At 47.4% G+C, this 24,330-nt stretch overlaps 1 protein-coding gene across 12 annotated transcripts in view; it reads left to right on the top strand.

Moving 5' to 3' along the window:
- The window catches only part of ATXN1 (ataxin 1), a 230,610-nt gene that overhangs the window by 196,281 nt on the left and 9,999 nt on the right, over positions 1–24,330 (top strand). For all 12 annotated transcript variants that reach the window (XM_075083973.1, XM_075083982.1, XM_075083979.1 and 9 more), the window contains one exon: positions 15,984–18,024. In XM_075083973.1, the coding sequence (XP_074940074.1) occupies positions 16,144–18,024 (1,881 nt within the window). In that variant the 5' untranslated portion in view covers positions 15,984–16,143. The remainder of the gene's footprint in view (positions 1–15,983; positions 18,025–24,330) is intronic.

Raw genomic sequence — 24,330 nt, 5'->3', positions numbered from 1 at the left:
ATTTAAAACAAACCTTTGTTTTGGGCTCAGCAAATGGATTTTTTTTTAAATATTACTGGGAAAATATCTGCAAGAAAATCCAACAGTTTTACTGAGACGTAAACGTATTCAAACATTTTTCCCTACGTCAGATTTCGTTCGAAAACAAGCATTTCCTAATGCAAATTTTCCTTGAAAAAATCCTGTCACTTCTATTAAAAACCATTAGTTCTTACTTAATTTTGACCCAAGGGCAACAGTAACTGTGTAGCTTATTTTTGGTTTTAGTTTCACTAGCCTCACAGTATAGTATTAACAAAAGTTTTCCTCCTCAGGAGTTGAATAAGTTGTGACCAATGATGTTGCTTTTGGTCATCCTGGTTGTATGATCATATGCTTATTCTGTATTTTTCCTAATATGTCTGTTGTACCAAAGAGATGATGTGCATTGCAGTAGTTATTTCATATTTCTAAGAAAATGTAACATTCCTTCATAAACACAAGAACAAAAGGCAGAAGAAACAGCATTATGTTCCATATCTATCATGAGGAGTTGAAAGTCAAAAACTATATATGAATAAGAAACCAAACCAGAATAACAGATGTAAAATCATTATGCATTCAGAAGAAAAAATCAGAGTAGGCAGAGAGAGTGAGTGACAAACAGATCAGATGCTGGAGAATCACTTAGTCCAGGACTAAATGATTGTGAATAAGACTGGGGGGGTGGGAATACCTTTTCCTTTTTGCCATAGGAATGGCAGTGGTGGGTAATTAGCAACAAAAGGAGGACTCAGGTGAACCTCCATCCCTTATTGGATGCAGGGGGAAACATAGTGACAAAGGATGGGGAAAAGGCTGGCGTACTTAATGTCTTCTTTGCCTCAGTATTTAATAGTAAGACCAGTTGTTCTCGGGGTACCCAGCCCCCTGAGCTGGAAGACAGGGGCAGGGAGCCAAATGGAACGCCCACAATCCAAGAGGAAATGGTTAGTGACCTGCTACACCACCTAGACACACACACAAGCCTATGGGGCTGGATAGGATCCACCCAAGGGTACTGAGGGAGCTGGTGGAAGTGCTCACCAAGCCACTTTCAATCTTTTATCAGCAGTTCAGGCTAACCAGGGAGGTCCCAGTTGACTGGAAGTTATCAAATGTGATGCCTGTGTACAAGAAGGGCCAGAAGGAGGATCCAGGGAACTATAGGGCTGCCAGTCTGATCTTGGTGCCGGGGAAAGTTATGGAGCAGATCATCTTGAGTGTCATCATGTGGCACGTACAGGACAATCAGGTGATCAGACCCAGCCAGCATGGGTTTAGGAAAGGCAGGTCCTGCTTGACTAACCTGATCTCCTTCTATGACAAGGTGACCTGCTTAGTGGATGAGGGAAAGGCTGTGGCTGTTGTTTTTACCTGGACTTCAGTAAAGCCTTTAACACCATTTCCCACAGCATTCTCCTGGAGAAACTGGCTGCTCATGGCTTGGATGGGTATACTCTTTGCTGGGTAAAAAACAGGCTGGATGGCTGGGCCCAAAGAGTTGTGGTGAACAGAGTTAAGTCTAGTTGGCAGCTGGTCACAAGCTGTGTTCCCCAGGGTTCAGTGTCTGAGACAGTCTTGTTGAATATCTTTATCAATGATCTGGATGAGGGGACTGATGCACCCTCAGTAAGTTTGCAGAAAACACCAAATGGGGCGGTAGTGTCGATCTGCTTGAGGGTAGGAAGGCTCTGCAGAGGGATCTGCACAGGCTGGATCAATGGGCCAAGGTGAATTGTATGAGGTTCAACAAGGCCAAGTGCCGAGTCCTGCATTTGGGTCACAACAACCCCATGCAACACTACAGCCCTGGGGAGGAGTAGCTGGAAAGCTGCCCAGCAGAAAAGGACCTTGGGGAGCTGTTTGACAGCTGGCTGAACAGGAGCCAGCAGTGTGCCCAGGTGGCCAAGGCCAACAGCATCCTGGCTTGTGTCAGGAATAGTGAGGCCAGCAGGAGCAGAAAAGTGATCATGCCCCTGTACTCGGCACTGGTGAGGCCGCATCTCGAGTACTGTGTTCAGTTTTGGGCCCCTCAGTACAGGAAAGACACGGAGTGTGTCCAGAGAAGGGCAGCAAAGCTGGTGAAGGGTCTGGAGAGCAGGTCTTATGAGGAGCGGCTGAGGGAACTTGAGTTGTTTAGTCTGGAGAGGAGGAGGCTGAGGGGAGACCTTATCGCTCTCTACAACTATCTGAAAGGAGGTTGTAGTGAAGTGGGTGTTGGTCTCTTCTCCCAAGTAACTAGAGATATGATGAGAGGAAATGGCCTCAAGCTGTGTCAGGGGAGCTTTATATTGGATATTAGGAAAGATTTCTTCACCAAAAGGGTTGTCAAGCATTGGAACAGAATGCCCAGGGAAGTGTTTGAGTCACCATCTCTGGAGGTCTTTAAAAGATGTGTTGATGTGATGCTTAGGGACATGGTTCAGTGGTGGATTTGGCAGTGTTAGGTTTATGGCTGGACTTGATGATCTGAGAGATCTTTTCCAACCTAAATGATTCTATGGTTCTATGATACTAATCTCTGTGGCCACAAGGGAGGCTGCGGGGCAGTGGGATACATCACGCCTCTCACATAGCTATCACTTCTGAAGGTCACGTATTAGTCACAGGGTGCCTCTGCAAGCAGACTTGACCAACTGTCAGTGATTTGTCCTGGTTGTAGTAGACGTCTTGGTGAGATGAGGCAGGTTTTGCAAGGGACTCCTCTGAGAGCTTTCTTCTCCCAAGACGGTCTCCCCGTTGTGTTCAGCTTTGCAATGGGAGGATCTGGGCTTATTTTAACTATTTTCTTCTCTCACTTAACAGCACTTAAATGCTGGTTTGAAGAGGAGCGCACAAAGCTTTTGAGCACTCAGACCCCCAGCTGAATCTCTTTACCTTCCCCTAATTTAGTTAGAGTGCTTCTGAAAGGTCCTTAGCTGACACGGAAACTGAAATCCTGTCAATAGCGAGGTATCGTTGGTTATAGAGCAAGCTTTCACACTAGCTCTTGCCTTAGCCCCAGTCTGGAGGGAGCACTTCAAAGCCCTCTCAGTAGTACCCACTGAAACGCATTGGCAAACTGCAGTGAGACATGTCTGTCGCTACGAAAGGGCTAACGGAGTGTCTCTGGGTGCTGTGCAAAAGGCTGCCCTAGCTGGTAGGAGAGCTTTGTCAGTAGAGGAGGCACAGTTACGAGCCGGATTTACTGGTGTGGGTCCAATGAGTGCCAATAAAATCTAGAACTACACTGTTAGGTATTTCTGTATGAAAGGAGCTGTACAGCAAGTTGTACCTGCCATGTATAATGTGATATAATGAATTTAAAAGGTCAACATTGCAGTCCACTAGTGTTAAAAATAAAACTCCAGAAAGGTGAATTTCTCTGCTTAGAAAGTTGTAAAGTCTCCCTGTGTAGCTGAATCATGAGATAATAGATTTTAAATGAACCCGTAGCTTCTGATAGCCTCCGCCCCACATTATAGTTCAGACCAGTGGATACAGCTAAAGCCAAAGCTAAAGGAATTGACACTTCGGTTTCAGGCTGTGTTTGTATAAGCAGGCAGCTGCCTGAGTATGCTGAAGTGTGAGGAATGTGAACAGAAAACAGCAAAAGCAAGTGGAAATCTCTAAGATATACCACTGGATACACTGGACTGCAGTTCAGCCTTTTGTTATAGGCATCATTTGTATTTATACTGTCAACACCAGGTGGATGAATGAAGGTACAATAAATTATATGTACAATTTGAATTTTTGAGTGTGTGCTCGAGAAATGATTCTGTTTCTCCAGCAAAAAAAAGATTATTTTCTTCTGCTGTTTCAGGGATTAGGTAAATCCCATGAGTGATGACAACAGACATAACTGGGGCTTGCAGAGATACAGAAGGGAAAATATACTTGACACTTGTGAGAAGTGAACTCTGAGCTGGCAGTGCAGTTAGACAGCAAGCTTCATTTCACAGTGCTGAAATATTGCCTTCTCGTTCTCCTACCTTGAATCATGAAACCCCACATTCTTCTAATGGTTCTTTCAGAAGGAGAAGCGAAATGATTCATCTAAAGAACCAGAATTGCTCAAACCACATCTGTTTTATTTATCTAGACCAAACTAGAACCTCTGCCCAAGTTCAGATTGTTCAGGATAAAATACTCAGAGTGTTCCCGGGCTGATTTTCTTCTCTTGCTCTGTTTTGTTCCCGTCCTTCTGATGGCCTGCTTTAAAACTCATGTAGCTACTTCTTTTGTCAGAAATCACACCTCGCTGGGTGCTCCCAGGTGTGGAGGAGAGGCTCAGAAGATGAAATCCATGGTGGTTTGTTGATGCAAGGAAAGGAGGTTGCTGCTGCAAAGAAGTCTTGAGCAGCTATATAAGCAGGAGAGAGGAAACTAAGGCTGGTGGCATGGGCAGAGGAGGAAGAATTCGCATTGTCTTGTATGAAGTAGTGATGTCAGGGACACAAGAGAGGAGAGGTGAAGTGAAGAGAAGATGAGGAACCTCCAAGCTTCAGGCCCCATTTAGAGAAGGGTTAGAGATGAGGATGAAGTTAATGAAAGAGCTTCAGTGCTTAAGTGCTTGGATAATTCAAAGGCTCTTAGCTCAAGATTGAACTTCTGGTGGAGGAGGCTGACTTTAGTGTAGAGTACTTTGAGGCTGCCTGGCTGATATCCTACACACTTTGGAGTGCAGAAGCCAAGGACTAAGAAATGTGTCGCCTTCAGACACCTTTTCATCTTTCTCTTTTTTAGTTCTGTTAATGCAGGAAAAGTATCTTGAGTGATTTTTGTTTTCTAGTCAGCAAATCCTATGTGCTGTCATGTAGCAGTAAAAGAAGCAATAATCAGCCATACTTCACTGTTCACTCATGGATGAGCTGCAGTACGTAATGTTCACTTGTAGCCCTTACACTTACAAACAGCTGGTTCCCCAGAAACTGTGTGTTTTCTTGTCTGCTAGGTACTTAGGTGCTCTTCAGTACATCCGCTTACAGAGAAATTCAAGAAAGGATCCAGGAGTTAACCATGGGCTTCTGCAGTACAGTCAGAGGAGGAGTTAGGGGCACAGCAACAGGTGTTGGTTTGGAGTCTTTTACATGCTTTTGCTAAGTGCATCTGAACTGCAGACCTTTAGCTAAATGTTGGCTTTACATTAATACCCCTTTTTGAAACTCTTTGTCTGATCTGTCATTTGTATCGTGGTTTGTGGCAGTGGCCATAGAATATCTGGATTTGGTTTTTTTATGTGAAGAGAAATAGTGACTTGGAAGCTACCTAGAGAAGAGGCAGTTGATGTTCCTTCAGGGAAGACTTGTGCTCTCCATGATAACAGAAGATGGAGGGTTGTGAGGTCTGATCTGCATCACTGGATGAAGATGGGCAGTGTGGATGCTCTTGGGGCCTGTTGGCCAGGTCTGTGGCTGAGGGTTTACTCTGGGGTGTATGGTTTTCATTCTATAACCAAAAACACTATTTTGAAATAATTGCAGTGCTTTGTATTTCTATGTTGCTATTATGGACTTGCTCAGAGTGACCTGCCATCCAGTATTTTTTCGCACAGGGCAGAATGAGATAAGAGGGAGAGATGCCGACTGCTTTCACACTGGTGCTCAGCTTCCGCTTTGGGAAATGTAACACCTCTCCCCTGTCCTTAATGCCCAGCCTGGCTCACTGCGTGAAACTCTTCACAGTAAACAGAGCTGGCTTTCAAGGCCTGCTTTTTGGAATAGTCATAAAGCAGCTCTCTTGTAGCTTGCTGGGGAAAAAAATGCAGTGAAAGTCATTCTGATGACAGCTAGAGGGAATAAATAACGTTCTTTGCAAACTTACATGTAAAGACTAAGAAAAACAAATGCAAGAGCAAGGGATTTGTTATTTGATGCTTGAATGGTACATGCCTGTAGGAAGTCTTCTGTTGACAGATACAGGGGTCAAACAGAGATTTCCATTACCAATTGCTCCTAACACTGGTTGTGTGATGCTTCCCCTATTCTTCCCTTCCCTTCCCTTCCCTTCCCTTCCCTTCCCTTCCCTTCCCTTCCCTTCCCTTCCCTTCCCTTCCCTTCCCTTCCCTTCCCTTCCCTTCCCTTCCCTTCCCTTCCCTTCCCTTCCCTTCTTCTCTTTTTGTCCGGATTAAGCTGTGCAACATATGTGGTATGTGCAAAGAAAGGGTAGGGGCCTTGCAACAACACAAGTTGAGTTGGTCCTGCCACAATTCCTTTTTTCCCCCTAAATAATAAAACTAATTAATTAGTCTGTTGCTCTGGGGAAGTACTCTGCTGCTTGCTGGTTGCACTGACTTACAAGGGTTGCTCTCAATTCCACAGTCTCCATAGCTGGCATCCGCCGCCACTGCAGCTCCCGAGCCCTCCGTGCTTTTGGGGAGGTTGTTGCAAAGGTGCGTGTACACCCGGCTGTGTGAAAAACTAATGCCCTTCTCAGAGCAGGAATGATGTTAGATTACCCTTTTTCTTCCAGCCCCCGGTGGCTGATGTGGACATGTTCTTTGCATGCATGGCACTGGCTATTTGCCAGGTTTAGTGTAATTTTTTTTTTTGAATGAGTGAATGAATGAATGAATGAATGAATACCTGATTAAGTTAATGAAGCTGAGCCAATGGTGGGAGGGAGCAACTTGGCTGCTGCCTGCTCTAAGAGATCTGGCAGCATATTAGACTTGCATAACGCTTTACAGCTCCATGCTGTGCTCCATATGAGCCACAGGAGAGGGCTGCAATAATTACTCGGCTTTCCGATTGAAACCAGCTGCAGGTAGCTAGTCATCCTTTTGTCCATTTCACTGGTGTCGGGGAGTCACTTGTCTCTGCGCTGTGGATTTCCAGTGGCAGATGGGTAAGATGCTTTCACAAAAGTGGTTGCAGCGGTGAGAAAGCATGTTCGTGGCTCAGTGGCTTTTACAAAAGATCCATTCGGATTTCCAAGCTGTGATTCACTGGACCTACATATCCAAAGGAGAAATTTTTTTAGTTCTTGAGTTCAAAACTCCTATATAAATAATCTTTATAGGAGCTGTGTGATTTTTATTTTCTCATTCCTTCTTCAGTTGGCTGGGAGAAGGGGATCAAAAGGTTTTCTTCTGTTTTTTTTAAGAAAAGTAATTTTTAAACCCTTCCAGTCCTTTCTGATTGCTGTTTAAAGCGAGTTCTTTCTGGCAGTCCTGGATGGTACATACCTTTGTTTCTCACATACTTAAATTAAGAGTACTGGCACTGCCTGTTAGCACACCGCCTTCATTTGTCAACGTTCCCTGCTTGAGAGCAACTCGGATGATTTGCATTCTTAGTTGGAACGGGTGGGTTTTTTAATTGCAACTGGAGCCTGTGACTGCGAAGCCTGCTATGTTGTTATAAACCTGCATTATTTCTATTTCTTTTAAATGTTTTCTGTGTTGCCTTGTCAGATAGGACAGTCGGGGCAATCTCACCCTCACTGCACTGGCCTCATTCAAGTGACACCGGTGATGGGTTTGGCTCTCCATGCCCGTTTATCTGCCTGCTGCGCTCCCCATGGAGCAGCAGAGAGGGTCCCTAAAAAGCTGAGTCAGGAGGAGTAACTAGTTACTTGTTTTTGTGGGCTGCGGGGCCAGGACAGGCATTTTATGGGGAGAGGAGGTGCAGAAGAGTTGGTCTTTTCATACGTGCATTCATACGTGTGCTGACTCCTACGAGGTTGCCTGTGTTGAGATTGTCAGTTTGAGGGCCTGTGCAGGATGGGTGGGCAGTGCTGCAGGGCACACCCAAACGTAGCTGACCCTGAATGAAGAGGGAAAAAAAATGAATTAGAGAAAGAGAGACCGGAGAGGTGGCTGGGGTGGGGTGTTGAACTCGCTCTCAGCCTTCTGCAGCGCTGGGGGAGCATGCTGCATGCCTCAAGGCCGGGGTGAGCTGCTGGCATTTTGGTTTCGTCAGTGGTGATGGTCATTCAGCAAGGCACTGAGCGTGTGCTGGAGCTATGAGCAAGGACTCTTGCAAAATTGCTTCAAGTTAAAGCTTTGCTGAATGAAGCCTGAGAGAAAGGGAGGTGTTGGAATCCATTTCAAGGGGAATTTAACATCAATTCACGTTTTGCACGTTAGAGATGGGCTAATTCTAGTCTTATTTGCTAGCACGTGGAATCTACTAGAGAAGCAGTCTGCAGGGATGACTTCCAAGGAAAGGCATCAAGCATGCAGCTGACCTTTCCAGATCTGCCCCTAAAGCCATGCTCTCATACTGTCCCCTTATCAGGCAGGCTTAAAGGTACATTCCTCCCCATGAGCGCCTGGGCTTATCTGTAAAATGGCTGCTCCAAGTTGGCTGCTGCTTGCTGGTGTTACTGGCTGGATCTTCAAAGGGGTGAAACACCCCCGGTTTCTGTAATTTTTCATGGGGGTCTTATTCATCTTTCCTGGCATTGAAGCCAGGTGTCTCTCTAATTTGTGTTGCCGAAGGAGAACGTTAGCGAGCGTTTGCAGACACATGGAAGGAGACCTGTGTGACATCTCTGCGGTGCAAATGTGTTCATACAGGCATGACAGTTTCTGTCACAAGTTAAAAAGAGCGGCGAGTGGGTGTAGCTACGTTTATAGTCACTCGTGAAATTTTCAATGGAAAATTGTGTAGGCAGCTCCCATTGTAGCTGGGCACATTCTAGATAAATGGAAAACATCAACAAAGTCATTTCGGTGTTATACTTTTTTATAGATGAATTCTATTCACTCATTTAAGCTGCAGAATTGCCTCTAGGGAATGGGTGCAAGAGTAAAGGATGTCACTGTGCAATATCAGAAAAGCTGGTCCTGTAAACCCACCGTTTTGCGCTGGCAGCAGTCGGTGTGGTGCAGGAGATAAAAGGTTCGGCACTGCGTCTGGCCCCTTGAGGAGCAGCATAGGTGGGATCCACATTTCCGTCCTGCCGTCAGTGGCGTTGAAAGAGCACTTTAAAATATGTGTGTTTGCTCCACGGCTTCCCCGCTGCCACCGAAGGCACTGGGTGTGTGAAGGGGGGCACTGCTTTCCCGAGCATCTTGAGCTTTGCATCCTGGCAAAGCTGCCTCTGAGGCTTCAGGAGCAGGGCTTCAGAGGGGTTTGGCAGAATTCTGTCAGGTCTTAAAGGCTTCAGCACGGCGTGGTGGTAAAACTGTGCTGCTGGAACGTGCTCCAGCATCACTCCTGGATCAGGTCTGCCTGCAGGACCATACACTTTGCAGTTGGCCTGAGCTGAAGCCCCAGGCCCAAGCAGCCCCAGGTCTTTCCTTCATGGCTGCAGATAGAGGTGCTGCTTGTAGGGTCAGCTGAAGTGCACTTTCTGCTGTGCAGCTGAGAGAAAAAGCGGTGGGTGCATCAAGTTGTGCACACTCACATGGCTTTGCCCCAGGGCTCAGGCCCTTACTTAGCAGTGAAATCCTTCTTCCCCTTCCTCCGTAGAGGCAGAGGGCTCTGGAGTACAGCACTTCACCCTCAAAGAAATTTCACTGTAATCAGCATTGTCAGCTCTTGCATTTTTATCACTGGTCTCTAGATAATCTGACACTGTTTCACAAAACTCCAGTTCTTGGTGTCAAATGATGAGATGGGAAATTCTGCTTTTACCAAAAATAGTATGCTTCTCGTCTTGTGGGTTGCAGGGGAAAGCTAGAGACCTCGAGCCTGAAAGGTCTCACGCAGCAGAAGGGCAAGTTAAAAGAAAAAATAATAAAAAGGCAAATAACCTCCACCATTACCACTTTAAGAAATATATCTGTAAACCAGTATCATGTGTTTTCAGGGGCAAGAAGCAGGGCCTGACTCATGATATTTGGGTGTCCAGGTTTGGCACTGTGAGGCAGGGGATTTCTGTGCTGCAGAGCAGCCTGTGGGGTGGGCTGGGAGGGCAGCAGGATGACCAACGCACCCAGCCCTCCGACAGCAGCCCTGCTTGAGGCTCTCGGAGCAAATGCTTCCAGCCTGCCTGGCATCTTGTGCTGCGCTCTGTGGTACCACTTCTCTGAAAAGCATGCTGGAAGAGAAGAGGTCACCTTTGCTAATAACTTTTTTTGTAAAAAAACATGGAACAAATAGTAGGCAGCTGTAAATCTACTCAGCTCACCCATGATGCTCGCAATCCTACAAGGCTTACATGTAACTGCATCGCTATACATGTGCACAGAAAGGTAGGCTGCACATCCAGAGCATGGCATAACTTTTACAGATGCTGGAAATATGGGCATCTTTCCTGTTGCAGAACCAGGTGATGGCACCCAGATGAAATTATGGCAGAAACCTGCAAACTTCTGGAAGTTAATTCAAATGTCATTACTTCAGCAGTTAGCCTAGCTGAAGCGTAAGCTAGTACTAGCATAGTATTCCTGTGGAGCTCAACAGCACCCACCACGCAAAATAACTATGTGTACCTAACCATAGTGTAACTGTAGTAAAACAGGACTACAGGAGGCACGTGCCCTGCTTAGAGCACGCAGGTCTCCCCTTATCCTCAAAATTCGGCAGCTAAGTAGCAGAAATAGATAGTTAACCAGAGGAGTTGCTTTCTGATAATCTCTTTGTATCCCCTGCATTCATGAATGTCATCAAGTAAATAGCTGTCCTGGAACTGCATCATCTAGCTGTACTTTCAGGAGTGTGTCTTACAGTTTTTTCCTCCTAAATCTTTCTCTCCCAACACATGGTACCTATATACTTGCATCATAACGTTTGATGGGCACTGGGCATCTGGCATCCAGCGATGCGCTCGCAGAGGTTTGCTCATATCACTTGCGTTTTTATATTGCATGGAGGCAGGCTGATCTGACTGGGGAGAGGAGGGACGTGCAGAATAGCTGCTCGCCCTGCAGAAACCTGTCGCAATTTGCTGTGGCAGATTCCTAGAATTATAATAAGAGCTAACACTGCAGTGGACTATCTGTCTTGCAGATGCAGTGTTGATCAGGAATCCTTTAGTTTTGGGAGGAGAATTTCAAATTTTATTAGAGGTTTTCATGTTTCTTATTAATGGATCTCTGCTCTGCAGTTGGCCCTTCTGGGAAATCTGCCAGAGTACTGTGAAATTGGTTGGATTGGACAATAAACTCCTATAGCTATTGTTGGCATGCGCTGGGCTGCACATGGCAAGGCTAGTGAAATCTGTAGCAGTTACAACCATGAATATGTAGCTAGCAGCGGGCAGGGTGTAGAGCAGGGTGGGGGGGAAGCTGGCGTATAGATCTGAGAGCCAGAATGCAGCTGTGGAGCCCTCTGCAATGTGTCTGTCTTTTAATCTCTCTGAATCTGATCCTGGAAGATGCCAGCCTCCTCGGAGGGGAGGGGAGAGGTGGGATGAAGTGCCCTCCCTTCCCACTGATTTCCAGCGCTGCTGAAATTACCTGCTCATCCTATCATGATGGGATGGGCAGGCAGTTGGAGGCATGAGCATCCGACTGTGCTGCTGCTTCTGCCCAGTAACATCCCAGACATAAAGAGCTGTGTGTCAGGCTCGATTCAAAGGATTTTTTTTTTTGGTGTACTCTTTGAATATTGCATTGATGTCTACTTGCCAGGCAGGGCACCGGTGTCTGACAGAGGAGAGACACGGTTTTTTTATTGCACGGATAAATGTGAGAAATTACTGGTCATACATGGAGCCAGAAGGTGAAAGTTAAAAAGTCATAATAATCTGTGTCTTATTAGGGTTTGGGATGAAAGGAGCCTTTTGACAATAAGCAACTGATTTGAATTTAGTATCCCTTAGGTTGGAGGCTGAGGACTGCCCCCCTTGGGTGGCTGCTCCATGCAGTAAGGCGAACGAGTGGGTGGTCCCAGCTCTTGCTCCTGGTGGCAAATGTCGGTGTGAGTTTGTTAGCAGCTTCAGAGAGGCACTAGGGAGGATGAGGGACCAGGTTTTTGAAGGTGTTTTAGAGGCTAAAAATGACGTTAGCTACATCATGGGAGTGCAAAAAGTCCCTGATTTCTGAAAGCAGTGAAAGTCCTACTATTTGTATAGCCAGGTGCTGCAGTGATTTGTGAATCCAGCCAACTTCTCTGCACCCCAAGACTCAGTCCTGGGTGGTGGGAGACAGCATACGATTATGGTGTGGACAGAAGCTTGTGTTGCTGCTTTTAACTTTGCTGCAGTGAAATCCGGATAAATAAAGGAGGTCAGCCCCTCAAGCTATAAGCCAGTATCCTCTCATGAGTTTTAAATTTATTAGATGAAGTAAATAGAAAAATACTGTTTTGGGAGACATAGGGAGGTTTAAAGTGCCTTGCAGAGAGACGATGGAGTCTTGCATGAAAAAAATGCACATCCTGAGCTCCAGTGAGCAATCCCTTTGGGACCAGAGCGAGCCCAGATGGTGACTCCTCCAAGTGATTATTTTTCTGCCTTAAGCCTTTCCAGGAATTTGAGTGTGGGCAGGCTGCCAGCGGACACTGGCTGTCCAGACATTTTAGCTATGTTCCATGTGTACTCGCTGCCAGAGATACCAAAGTCCAGCTGCTGTCCCTGATCTCTTTGTCCCCTTTACCTTCCCAGCCATAATTACAAAGGCGTGCACACACGCACACACTTGTGTGACACACACGCATACGAAGAGGGAGCAAAATATCACCTGGTGTTTGCTGCTTTTTTGCATACCTCGCAAATTGTGATCGACAGCTCTGAAGTTAAAGAGAAAAGAAATCTCGAGAGTCAGAAAATTACTTGTATCAAAAAAAAAGCATACACATAGCAAACCATGCGCTACACGTCAGAAGGCAGGCATTCGCCTTTCTAGGACAGCCAGCAAAAAACAGTTTAACCAGGTCTTGTACTTCTTACCTTTGAGACACACTGTTTGGGTTGTCTCCCTTTTATTGCTTCCCAAGCAAAATCAGTCCTGTCTTATCTTTGCTGTTGCTGGAACTTGAATTATGCTGAAAAGTTACCATTTTGCTTTTAAGCCTTGAAGTAGAAGTAGGCTGTTTTATGCTGCACATTTGCATTTCTGCAAATCCAGTCCTGTGTCTGTTAGAGTTCAAAGACTCACCATGAAGTACTTGGGCTTGGAAAAGTGGGGCAGCCTTCACCGCTCTACGCTGTCTCATCCCTTGTCTCCACTAAGCTGTTCATTCCTCCTATGCTCTCCAGGATATTTTGGGCAGCCCTTTTGTCACCAGTGATGATGCAGTCAGACATGTGAAAGATTTACACACACACACACAAAACCCAAAAGATTTAGTATTTGGTATTTTTGAAGAATGTTAGCTTTGACTTTGGAGGCTACTCAAAACTCAGTGATTCAATGCTATTTAGCAGAACAAAACATTTGCTTCAGTTCCTGTAGAGTGAACCTTCACCAGGTTTCGTACAGCTTCATAGTCATACTTTTGATGCAGAGAAGCTGAACCCAGATGTTTTGGAACAACTGGTTTGGGGGAGTCTGGTTTGACCATCACAGCGAAAGAGACTGGCCCTATTTGGTCCCATGTACAAGCTGCTGGCTCTGTTGCAGGCAGAGGGGCCAGCCCTTTGCTCCCAGCTTTTCCCCATGGGAGTGTATTTAAATTCTGGGTTTGCAGCTCACATCCACCTCCACAAGAGATTGAAGGACGGTCCCAGCCCAGCATGAGCTCCCCATGGCAAGGGGAGCGGGACGAGCGCCCCGTGTCAAGGGCGTCCCCCCATGGCGTCCCCAGGCAGCCACCTTGGCCAGGAGCTGCTGACTTACCTGCCAAAACCAACTGCCCAGCGCTGAGGCTACAGTAAGCTAAAGTTAACGAAGGATGACTGCGCAAATGTGAGCTTGGCGATTTTATTTTTAGTTGAACTTAAAAATAAAAATCTGTAAGTCATGTGTAATATAATAATTTTAGCTGTTGCCAAGACACACTGAGCAACTGTTAGGAGGAGGAGGAAGACCTGTGCTGATATAGCGGGGACCCTGTCTCCTGGCTGCCCTCGTCCTGCCATGGTTGCAGCGCCGAGGCGGTGGTGCCGGCAGGTCGGGGCAGGTCAGAGTAGTGGTGCTGAGCCACCGCTTGGCAAGTCCCGCTGCCCCTGAGGCACCATGCTCAAGACATCTCTGGCCCTTGCTCTTTTGAAGCGGCCCTGAGTCCTTTTGTCCTCTCTTTCTCCCCAAAGCCAGGGAATCCACCTTGAAACAGTGCTTTACCACCACCCCCCGCCCCTGGCTCTGTGGCTGTTGGTGTTTCATTACTGTTTATCAATATTTAAACAATGGAATAATTAACTTAAGACTGATTATATCAAACCATTAGAAGGTTTGGACTTTTCCTGCAGTCTTACAGCAGCTTGGAGGACCCTAAACATAAACAGTGCTTCTAAAGATAGGTTTAATCTTAGTCTAGTGTGTCTTCAAAGTACTGCATATGCATCTAAACATCAGGCTTATTGTTCATTAGAAGTGAGGCAGCAGGGAAAGAAATCCCCCAAAGGAATATTACTTGCCATGAGTATCATGACTGCTGCTCAGCATTCACTTTAAAGTGGGATATATCCTGTTTCCATCTTCCTTCACATCCACTCTTAATTCTTTCTCTTTCCATTTTTCTTTCATATAATGCATGCTTTTCTTGTTGGGATGCCAGTTGTGCAAGGTACACAGCTTCTCAGCACCCATTCTTGAATATCTGTTTTTAATGGCCAGAAATGCAGATGACAAGCCGGGGCTGGGGAAGAGTTTCACCTTCCATAAAGTTTATTATGGGATAAGGCAAGGCGGGTTTCAGGAAGGTAGGGAGAGACTGTCAGCTCCTTTTGCCTTTTTTTCAAAGCATGATGTGATTTAGTTACAGTATTTTGCTTAGCAAATAATGAAAGTTAGGAAGACAATTGACTTTGTTGCCTTTGGGTGGCTGAAGTCACCAACTTAAGTGATGCAGAGCACAGAAAGCAACTGTTTTGCTTAAATAGCAAAATTAGCCCAATATAAAATCTTGAGCTTTTACAGTGGTGGGGGCTCCTGGTTTGGATCAGGAAATCCAAATGTGCTTTTCCAAGGTGTCCTAGCGAGGTGTCCCCAGGGCTGAGTTTGCTCAGGGTTTGGATGCAAGGCCGTGGCCACAAGTGCCGTACCTGAGCCTCGCTGGTCTGGCAGTCACTAAGAAACAGGGGAATCAGATCCTGACGGAGAGGGAGGTGGTGCCATGGTGCCAGCGCCTGGCTCTGTCTGACCTGCGTGTGGTGGGAGGCATCTCCCAGCACAGAGCCCTGCCCGGGCACCTGGGCGTGAGGTGTCAGTAGCAGAGGGAGTTCAAAGCACTGGGGAAAAAAAAACACCACACATTAAGAACCTGGCTTAGAGCCATCTCTGGCTCTGTGCTGCTGTTGTAAACAGATCGCGTGGCTGAGGTTTGTTGCCAGACTCGTAGATGAAGGGCACATGTGCCTGTAAGGAGCCATGGTGTTGGACGGTGGGGGATGGGGACAGGGGCAGCTGCTGCCTCCACAGTCCTGCCCAGTGTGGTGTGAAGTCACCCTGTGGGTGATGCTGGGGTTCAAGGGTTCATGAGTGACCGCCACCTTCCCTCTGCACCGCTAAAAGCTTGTTGCTAACATAAATATTTTGTGCGTGCATGTTCCTCGGGGCTCCCTGCCATGCTCCCATGCTTTTTAGGGCACAGCAGCGTGAAGGCAACATCGTTGTTGCAGGGGAAGGAGAGTAAATTGGGCGCCTTAGAGACATGGAGTGTTTTCGGAGAGGAAGGAGAAAGTGAGCCTTGGGAAATAATTGACCACTGCTAAATGTGGCAAGTTATGGCCAGAGAGTTTCCATCTGCATAAAGTTTTAATAGTGTTTGTGATGCATTAGCAGATGTGCCCAGGATTTTCGCTACTGTTTACAGCACAGCTGTCAACTGCTCCTTGACATGAAAGCAGCAATGCCTGACCAGTTTTGGTTTTTCCAGAGTTTTTTGTTTTACTTGCTTGCTGTTTTGGGGTGTCTGCTCATTTGTTCTCATTTCCCAGTACTGATGGTGTGACTTCCCCCTCCCTTGCCTACCCTCTCATTGCAGAATCCAGAGGAGCCATCAGAGAACCGTGCTCACGGGGAGATGATTCCTCATGAAGTCACTGGATCCCTTGCAGAAATCAAATGTGACTTTCCGTTTATCAGACTGAAATCAGAGCCAGCCAGACAGTGAAGCAAGCACAGTGGAGGGGGGACGGCGAAAGATGAAATCCAACCAAGAGCGGAGCAATGAATGCCTGCCACCTAAGAAGCGAGAAATCCCTGCCACCAGCCTGCCTTCAGAGGTGAAGCCAGTCCTGCCAAACGAAAACCACCGTGCGGATAACCTAGCATGGCTCCCCAGCACACCCGGCGGCCAGGGTGGCCTGGGGGGCCGGCACCGGCCCGGGGGGACATCATCAGTGGAGACAGGCTTGCAGCAGGGTTTGCACAAGTCGCTGTCTGCAGGGCTGGACTATTCCCCGCCAAGCGCACCCAGGTCCGTTCCAGCCTCCACCACTCTTCCCACGGTGTACTCGCCCGCCCTCTCCCAGTCAGGGACCCCTGTTTCCCCTGTGCAGTACACGCACCTGCAGCACACCTTCCAGTTCGTCGGGCCCCAGTACAGCGGATCGTACACCGGATTCATCCCCTCGCAGCTGATATCCCCAACGGCCAATTCTGCGACTGGCGCCGTGGCAGCAGCCACCGCCGTTGCAACCACTCCATCCCAGCGCTCCCAGCTGGAGGCTTATTCCACTTTGCTGGCCAGCATGAGCGGCTTAAGCCAGCAGGGGCACAAAGTTGAGCCGCACCTGGTCAGGACGCCTGGACTGATTGCCGCTGGGTCTCCTCCACCCACCCAGCAGAACCAGTACGTCCACATTTCCAGCTCTTCCCAGAGCACTGTCAGAAATGTCTCTCCTCCAACCATACCGGTCCCCCTGCACCCCCATCAGACAGTGATCCCGCACACCCTCACCCTCGGCCCTTCCTCCCAAGTGGTGGTGCAGTACACCGACTCGGGGGGCCACTTCATCACCAGGGATCCCCCCAAGAAGCCCGAGAGCAGCCGGTTGCAGGCGATGCAGGCCAAGGAGGTACTGAACGGTGAGATAGAGAAGAGCCGGAGGTATGGCATTTCGCCCTCTGCCGACATGGGTCTAGTCAAAGCAGGCAATAAACCAGCTCCCCATCATTACGAGACGAGGCACGTGGTGGTCCACTCGAGCCCCGCCGAGTACGGCCCGCGGGATTCCTCAGGTGTCCGAGCGTCCGTCATGGTGGTCCCCAACAGCAGCACGCCCACGGCAGACATGGAGGTGCAGCAAGCCACCAACCGTGAGACCTCTCCCTCAGCCCTCAACGACAAGGGAAGCTTGCACTTAGGAAAGCCAACCCACCGGTCCTACGCCTTGTCTCCACAGCAGGCGCTGGGCCACGAAGGGGTGAAGGCAGTGGCCACGCTGTCCCCTCATACTGTCATTCAGACCACCCACAGCGCCTCCGAGCAACTCCCCGTCGGGCTGCCGGCGACAGCCTTCTACGCCGGGACCCAGCCACCGGTGATAGGCTACCTGAGCGGTCAGCAGCAAGCCATCGGATATCCTGGCAGCCTGCCGCAGCACCTGGTGATCCCTGGCACCCAGTCCCTGCTGATACCGGTCGGCGGCACAGATGTCGAGCCGTCAGGTGTCGCGCCTGCGATCGTCACGTCGTCTCCCCAGTTTGCAGCAGTGCCTCACACGTTCGTCACCACCGCCGTCCCCAAAAGTGAGAACTTCAGCGCGGAGCCCCTCACCACCCAGCCCGCCTACCAGGCCACCATGGTGCAGGCACAGATCCACCTGCCTGTGGTGCAGTCCATCGCTTCCCCTGCCGCCGCGCCTCCCACACTGCCCCCCTACTTCATGAAGGGGTCGATCATTCAGCTGGCCAACGGGGAGCTGAAGAAAGTAGAGGACTTGAAAACAGAAGACTTCATACAGAGTGCAGAAATTAGCAATGACCTGAAAATAGACTCCAGCACTGTGGAGAGGATTGAAGACAGCCATAGCCCAGGCATTGCCGTGATACAGTTTGCGGTTGGCGAGCATCGAGCACAGGTAATGGCAACGCATGGTGGGGCGCAAGGGGTGGGCTGGGGCACATGCTGTGTTCCATGGATGCAGCTTTCCTCAGCACGTCTCAGTTGCTGTGGGTCTGCGCGGGGTTGGTTCTTCATCGTTCACATCCATCCGTGAGACCAACTCTGGTCCAAAAATCATCCTACCCACTGTCCCAGGGGAGCCATCGGGGTCACACCAATGATAAGTGTAGTCTCTTGGATATAAAATGGGTCTTTCTTATAGCTGGAGAACCCACGGGAAGAATTACACGATCTTCATGTTTTTTGAACAAAATATAATATATAAAATGGTGTAAGCAGTACGAGAGGATATATTTTGCATTTTGATAGGTATTTTTTATCTTCCACACCAGAAAGCTTAGGTTAGATTCAGCTCAAATCCTGCTCTTGAGAGATAGGTAGGGCACAAGGCAGTGAATTTCCATGGCTTGAAAACCTGGAGATGCCTGGGAATGGCTCCATCACATACGTAAGTTACTGAAATGCACTACAGAGTTTTACTGAGGCTTCGGTTGCAGGTGGTTTAAACACTGCACGGCTCACATAAACTCAAGGGAAATTTGGAAAGAAAAAACATCTAGGTGGCTGGGCAGGCTGTGCTTCTGTCATTTGTTTCTCGTTGGTTCACAATATAGGAATAAACCCTGTAACTTTCCAAAGGTATTTTTAGGTTGAGAATGAGTACATATTGATCATAAAGCGTTACCCTGATGCTGCCCATTTTCTGAGCAATTTAGATTCTGCTGTGTTGAGGCTGGAGCAGTTCAGATATACTGGATAGCATTTTGCTTCCTAGAGGTAGTAATTTTAAATAATCTTGTTGCAAATCTCTTTGGTGTGGTTTAAGTGCTGCAAATTGCAGCATCTGCAACCCTGATGCTGCACTCTCAGCATTGGAGAACCAAAAGGAGAGGGAAAGAGGAGCTGGACATGGACACATGTAGTAAAACACTTCAGGCTGACAGTTTGGAGAAGAAAAACAATCACTGACGGTACCAAGGAGCAGATTACACAAAACATTTCTTACAGTCACAGCAGTCTGTGGCCCATCCTTCCCCAATTGCTCACACATGGTAAATCGCTACATTTGACATGTCCCCTTTCTCATGTCAAACGTGCAGATTCCCTGTGTCGTTTTTGTTCATGTATGTGCGTGCACCTGCACAGCTAATAGAAGTTGGGCCTCTGGTGCTTTCAGTATAAAGATGTGATATTAGTCCCCACCACTCAACTGCATTTTGGTGCATCTCAGGCTTCGTGATTAGAGGAACCGTCCTTGGATCAGGACCAGCTACTATAATTTGCCCCGGTGCCTTGAATAATGAGATTTCAGAAGTAGCAATCTCCCATCTGCAATTTTCATCTTGCTCTCATTTCTCTCCCTGCAGCCAGGCCACCGGTCTCTGCACCAGCTGAAGAGGTACAAATTAGCAGGTAGCATTTGTGTCATGTCTCATTCGCAGATCTGTCAAGGCAGGCAAAGTGTTGTAGTCCTGGGCACAGAAGAACGCCTTTGTAGGAGGTGGAGTGCCATCCTCTGGCAGAAAGCAAGGCGGGTCTGAGGCTCTAAAAATCCGGAGCCAGGCACACGGGTCTCACCAAGCAAAGTGTCACCTTACGGAGAAGCCTATCAGGAGCGGGCTGACATCATCGCAGCCGAAATACTCCCCAGCTGTGTTTCCCACCGGGGATGCTTCCAGAATGGAGGGCGAGTCACGTAGAGATATGATTAGAAACGGGGGTTTAATTTAGGTTTCCTGCAGATTCCAGGACTTGGGTCTCTTCCCAGATCAGCTGTGTCCCTGCATAGCGGGGACGGCTCTGCTGGTTTTCCCTTGCCTGGGTTGAGAGAGAGAGAGAGAGAGATCGTTTCTACGTGCTTGAAGTCTCCGGTGACCTCACCCTCAGCCCGACATGGCTATAGGAAAGCGTTTAGCCTTATTAGCAGGCATGCGGCAGTCATTACTCGTTAGAAAACTGCCTGTGTGAAGAGGGCTTAGCCTTCTCGTTGGAAGAACAGTATTTAGTTGCGCGACTTTGAGCAGAGGCACTGTGGTGCTGCTGCACTTAAATATATCTTGACTCTGGAGTACAGTGGGGATATATCTGCGTGTGTAGCGCAGCTTCGCAAAGTATTTTATTACAATTAAGATTCTGTTGCATACATACTTTTGGAAGGAGGGAGTTTTTCAAATGGTATTATCAAGGGAGCGTGAGTTGTAAAGAGTAAGTGTTCTACAAAAATAGCGTTGTTATCATTAGCTTTGCTTTACTTACGTACTCCTCCCAGGGATCTCTGGGAAGTCATTATAATATTGATGAATTTGTATTTTCAGACTCTGTGCAAACATTAGCTAATTTTCGCACCAGTTGAGGGACAGAGGTAGGAGATAACTTTTAGCTGAGCATATACAACTGCAATGTAAGCAGGAAGGCACCGCGCAGCTGCTATTGTATCGTATCACTGCAAGCCCACGGCTGCCCCTCCCCAGCACGGCACGTAGGCAGAAAGAGGTCACCCTCCCTCCTTTCCCTGTCTTCTAGTCACCTGGCAAATCCAACCCTCTTCCAGGTATAGAAACCTAGCGAGAAATTAATGCACCTAAAGCTACATGCCTTTTCAGTGAAATAACTGGTCCTAGCCTTGGAGGGATGCTAGGTTGCCGTTTCACAGCTTCCCTGCTCTGGATTAGGAAGAAGTCAAGTATCAACTGGACCAGAACCCAAAGTCCAGCTGTTATTCCTCCGCATTCAAGCTGCCCAAAAGAAAAGACCTATGGATCTGCATCTCTTTGCAATTCCACGTATTATTCTTGTAATAACACTTTCATCATTATTACCTGTTCTTTCTTTTGCTGCCAGGAGCAAGGGAAGCCAGTAATTCAACTCCACTGATGTTAAGGTCAAAACACACAGGAGATGCAAAATAAGTTCTCTGAAACGCTTGCTTTTATCCATGTGCTTTCGTTCCTAATTATTCCTAAAGTATAGCTTAAAAAGAAAAGATTAAAATAACAGTTCTTAATTTTCCTTTTTAAAAAAAAAACAGAATCATAGACACTAGAGACAGAAAAGTCCCATTAGAGCATCTAGTTTAGTTTAGTACATATTTTTTTAGACCACCGTCTAGTCCAGTTTTCCTCTTACAGCTCTGCACGCAGAAATACCAGTTACTTTTTCTTTTACTCCATGCTCACCTTTTCCTTATCTTTCGCACCGTGACAGACTCAGAGAGAGAGATGTTGACTCAGTTGGCTGCTGCAGATGGAGATCTCTCCCAGCCTTCCCCTCATGTGATCTCCATGTCTGTGTCCCCTGGTCACGGGGGCAGTAATTCCTTGTTCCTCCGAGTGATGGGGCAGCTGTGGTCTGTCTTCAGATGCATGTTACTGAATTCTGAGAGTGCAGCAGATAAGAGCTCATGTGATAAACTCCAGTAGCAGCCAGTGGTCTGGTGGATGGAGATGGCTTCTTTTGAGAATTGGTGGGATCCCATGGCCGTGGAGAACAGTAGCCCCTAGCCTTCTAGCTCTGGGTGCGTTTGTTGCAATAACAGTGTAGTGAAGATGGGCTAGATGGAGCCCTGTTGGGATGCCCACCCAGACCATGTGTTGTGCCAGGTAGTCCCCGTGGCATGAGGTGCTGCCTACAGCCTGTAAATCTCTCAAAGAAAATCCACTGTTGTGAAGGCAGGCGTTGCTCGGGGTGGTGGGAACATTAGGAGTCCCAAAATCTCTGAGTAGGGGAGGTCATGTGGGAGCGCGGCGCTGCAGAGACTTCTCTCTGTGAGAGGGGAGAGCTGCTGTTCCACAAATCCACCCAGTTGTTTTTTGACCCGAGGAGTCTCTCGGCACCCGCAGCAAGGCCTTCGGTGGAGAGTTCCACCGCTTAATTGCATGTTGCTTCCAGAACCACTTCATTCTCTTTGTTTCCAGCCTGCCACTGCTAGTTTCAGCACATTTTAATAATACCGGGGAGAAAAACACATAATCGGAAAACGTGTATGTTGACATTTATTAAAATACACTACTAATGTATTAGTAATGTATTTGTAATGTAGTAAAAATACTAATTTATTAAAATACACAAACCACTTTTACTAGGCATCTTTTGCTCTAGTGCTTGTTATGTTGGGTGCAGCAGCGAGCACCAGGACTAAAGTTGCTGTGTTTCTGAATGATGGGAAGGGTATTTTCAGGGCATCAGATCTTCGCACCTATCATCTGTGTTCTAGCTCCAGCCAGGGTTTTCCGAGCAGTCTGAATTGCCTGTCTCACCTGCCGAGTTTGGCTGAGAAATAAAATTATAAAGGGTTATAGAACACTGCAGATAGTCAGCAGCTGCACTGAAGAGTTTTGGGTGTTTTCATTAGTCAGTCTTAAAAAACAGAAATATAACTGTAGCTTAGAGTAGAGCCTCAGTGTGCTTGAAGAGAGACTAACATTTTGGTTTCTTGCTTTATCATCTTAGTAGCTGGAAAACAAGTTCCAAATCTCTTTCTCTCCTACAATAATCATGGCAAGATATTGGGGGAGGAAGCTTTTAAAATTAATTTTTTGTGTTTTAATGCAGTGGTCAGAGAAAAAAATATGCAGGGGTGTTTTTACTGAGCTTTTACACTTAAAAGATCTTTGACTACTATTGCTTGTAGAGAATGGTTACCTTAAATCCCAAGTTAGCTGAATCCAGAAGTGACTCGCTAAAACAGGGCTTGAGAATCCATGAGGGAACCTGCTTCAGATCGATACTGGTACATGCACACCATGGCCAGATCGTGGAAATCCTGGCATTTTGCCATCTTTATTATTTGGTGTTATTCATGATCACCACCACCAATTCTGGGATTTGTTTCAGTGACTGACAGTTCAGGCAAGTGTTTTGGATGCCACGTTAAAAAAAAAAAAAAGTATAACGTGTGGTGGAAGCATGTTCACATCAAGAGGAACTTGTGTGTCAGTGAGGATGATGCACACAAGCATGTATGATTCCCACAGTTACAAATAGCTTTTGACAAGGATGGGAAAGTAGAAAAAGAAAGAAAAAAAAAACTACAGCTGGCAGGAAAGAAGAAAGAGAAGAGACATAGCAATACAAAGGAGAAAGCTATGTCTGCCAGATGATCCATGCCTGGAGAGGACCCTGCAGCTCTGTGTAGGCAGCAGTTTCCATTTAAGTCCATGGGAGATACTGGATATCCACCACTTCTCCCAGTCAGACCCCTTACTGAGACGCGTGTCTATGGAATAGGATCCCAAACTCTGGGCAAATACTGCTGCAAATCCTGGCGCTGGAGTGTTTCTATGCAACACCATGGAGGGATGGGACTTCCATGGTTACCTCACCCCACTGTCTCCATCATTCAGAGCATAAACCAGGCCTAGAGTCGTGTCTCTTTCCACTATTGCCAGGTGCGTAGTTGACTCTTGGCAGACAATTCTGGTTGGAAAAGGTCTAATATGACAGAAATTGATGCAGGGGGGGACATCTTGTGCCTCTAAACTGCTCCTTTTGAAATTCCTTGTACAGCGGCTTACTATGTTGGGCAGGTGGAGTGGCAGGATAATACATGCAGTTGGCCTAGTTGCAGAAGTATGTAGCATATATTTAGAGACTTCTAAAGTTTTTTTTCCAACAGAATCAACTGTCTCACAAACTGCAGTTGACTGCTAGTGCACGGCATGGGCTTAACCAGCTGGAGAGGCAGTCAACACCCAATGGGAATCTTTGGCTTCCTGGTTCTGGAGCCTCTGACTCTGAGCTGTGGGACATCCCTGATCAAGCCTTCATGCCCAAAAGGGATGTGGAGCTGGTGGGGTGCGAGGGGAGCTCCCTCGGGCCCTGCTTGCAGGGAGGGTGCCTCTGAGGGCGAGCAGCGCTAGCGGGGAAGCGGCAGGGCTGCTGGGTGCTGTACTGCCATTGAGCCCAACCTCTTCTGTGCACCTTCATCCCAAAGTTCACACATAGTATTATGAGCAAAGGTGTTTGAACACTGGGGCGCAATGTGCATCTCAAACTGCTTCTATTCCTTAATGTTGACGTGTATTTTTAACGATACAAAGCCACGCTTGCTTCGACAGTGTTCCTCACTCCCAAGGGTGAGAGGTGGTTTCACAAGCCTGCTGTGATGTTCCTTTCAAGTGAGTCCATGTTCTCGGAGAGGGAAAGCTCTCCAGGCAGCTGGTATGCTCCGTGCCTGCTGAATGGCTCAGAAACAAGATGAGCACATGTACTCAGGTGTTCGCCTGCCCGTTAGCCCCTACCAAACAGGGGCTACACTGTCAGA

This window comes from Phalacrocorax aristotelis, chromosome 2 (assembly GCF_949628215.1).
Source record: "Phalacrocorax aristotelis chromosome 2, bGulAri2.1, whole genome shotgun sequence".
NCBI lineage: Eukaryota > Metazoa > Chordata > Aves > Suliformes > Phalacrocoracidae > Phalacrocorax > Phalacrocorax aristotelis.
Note: the sequence above shows the minus strand (reverse complement) of the source record. Positions and strands in the feature narration are given on the sequence as shown.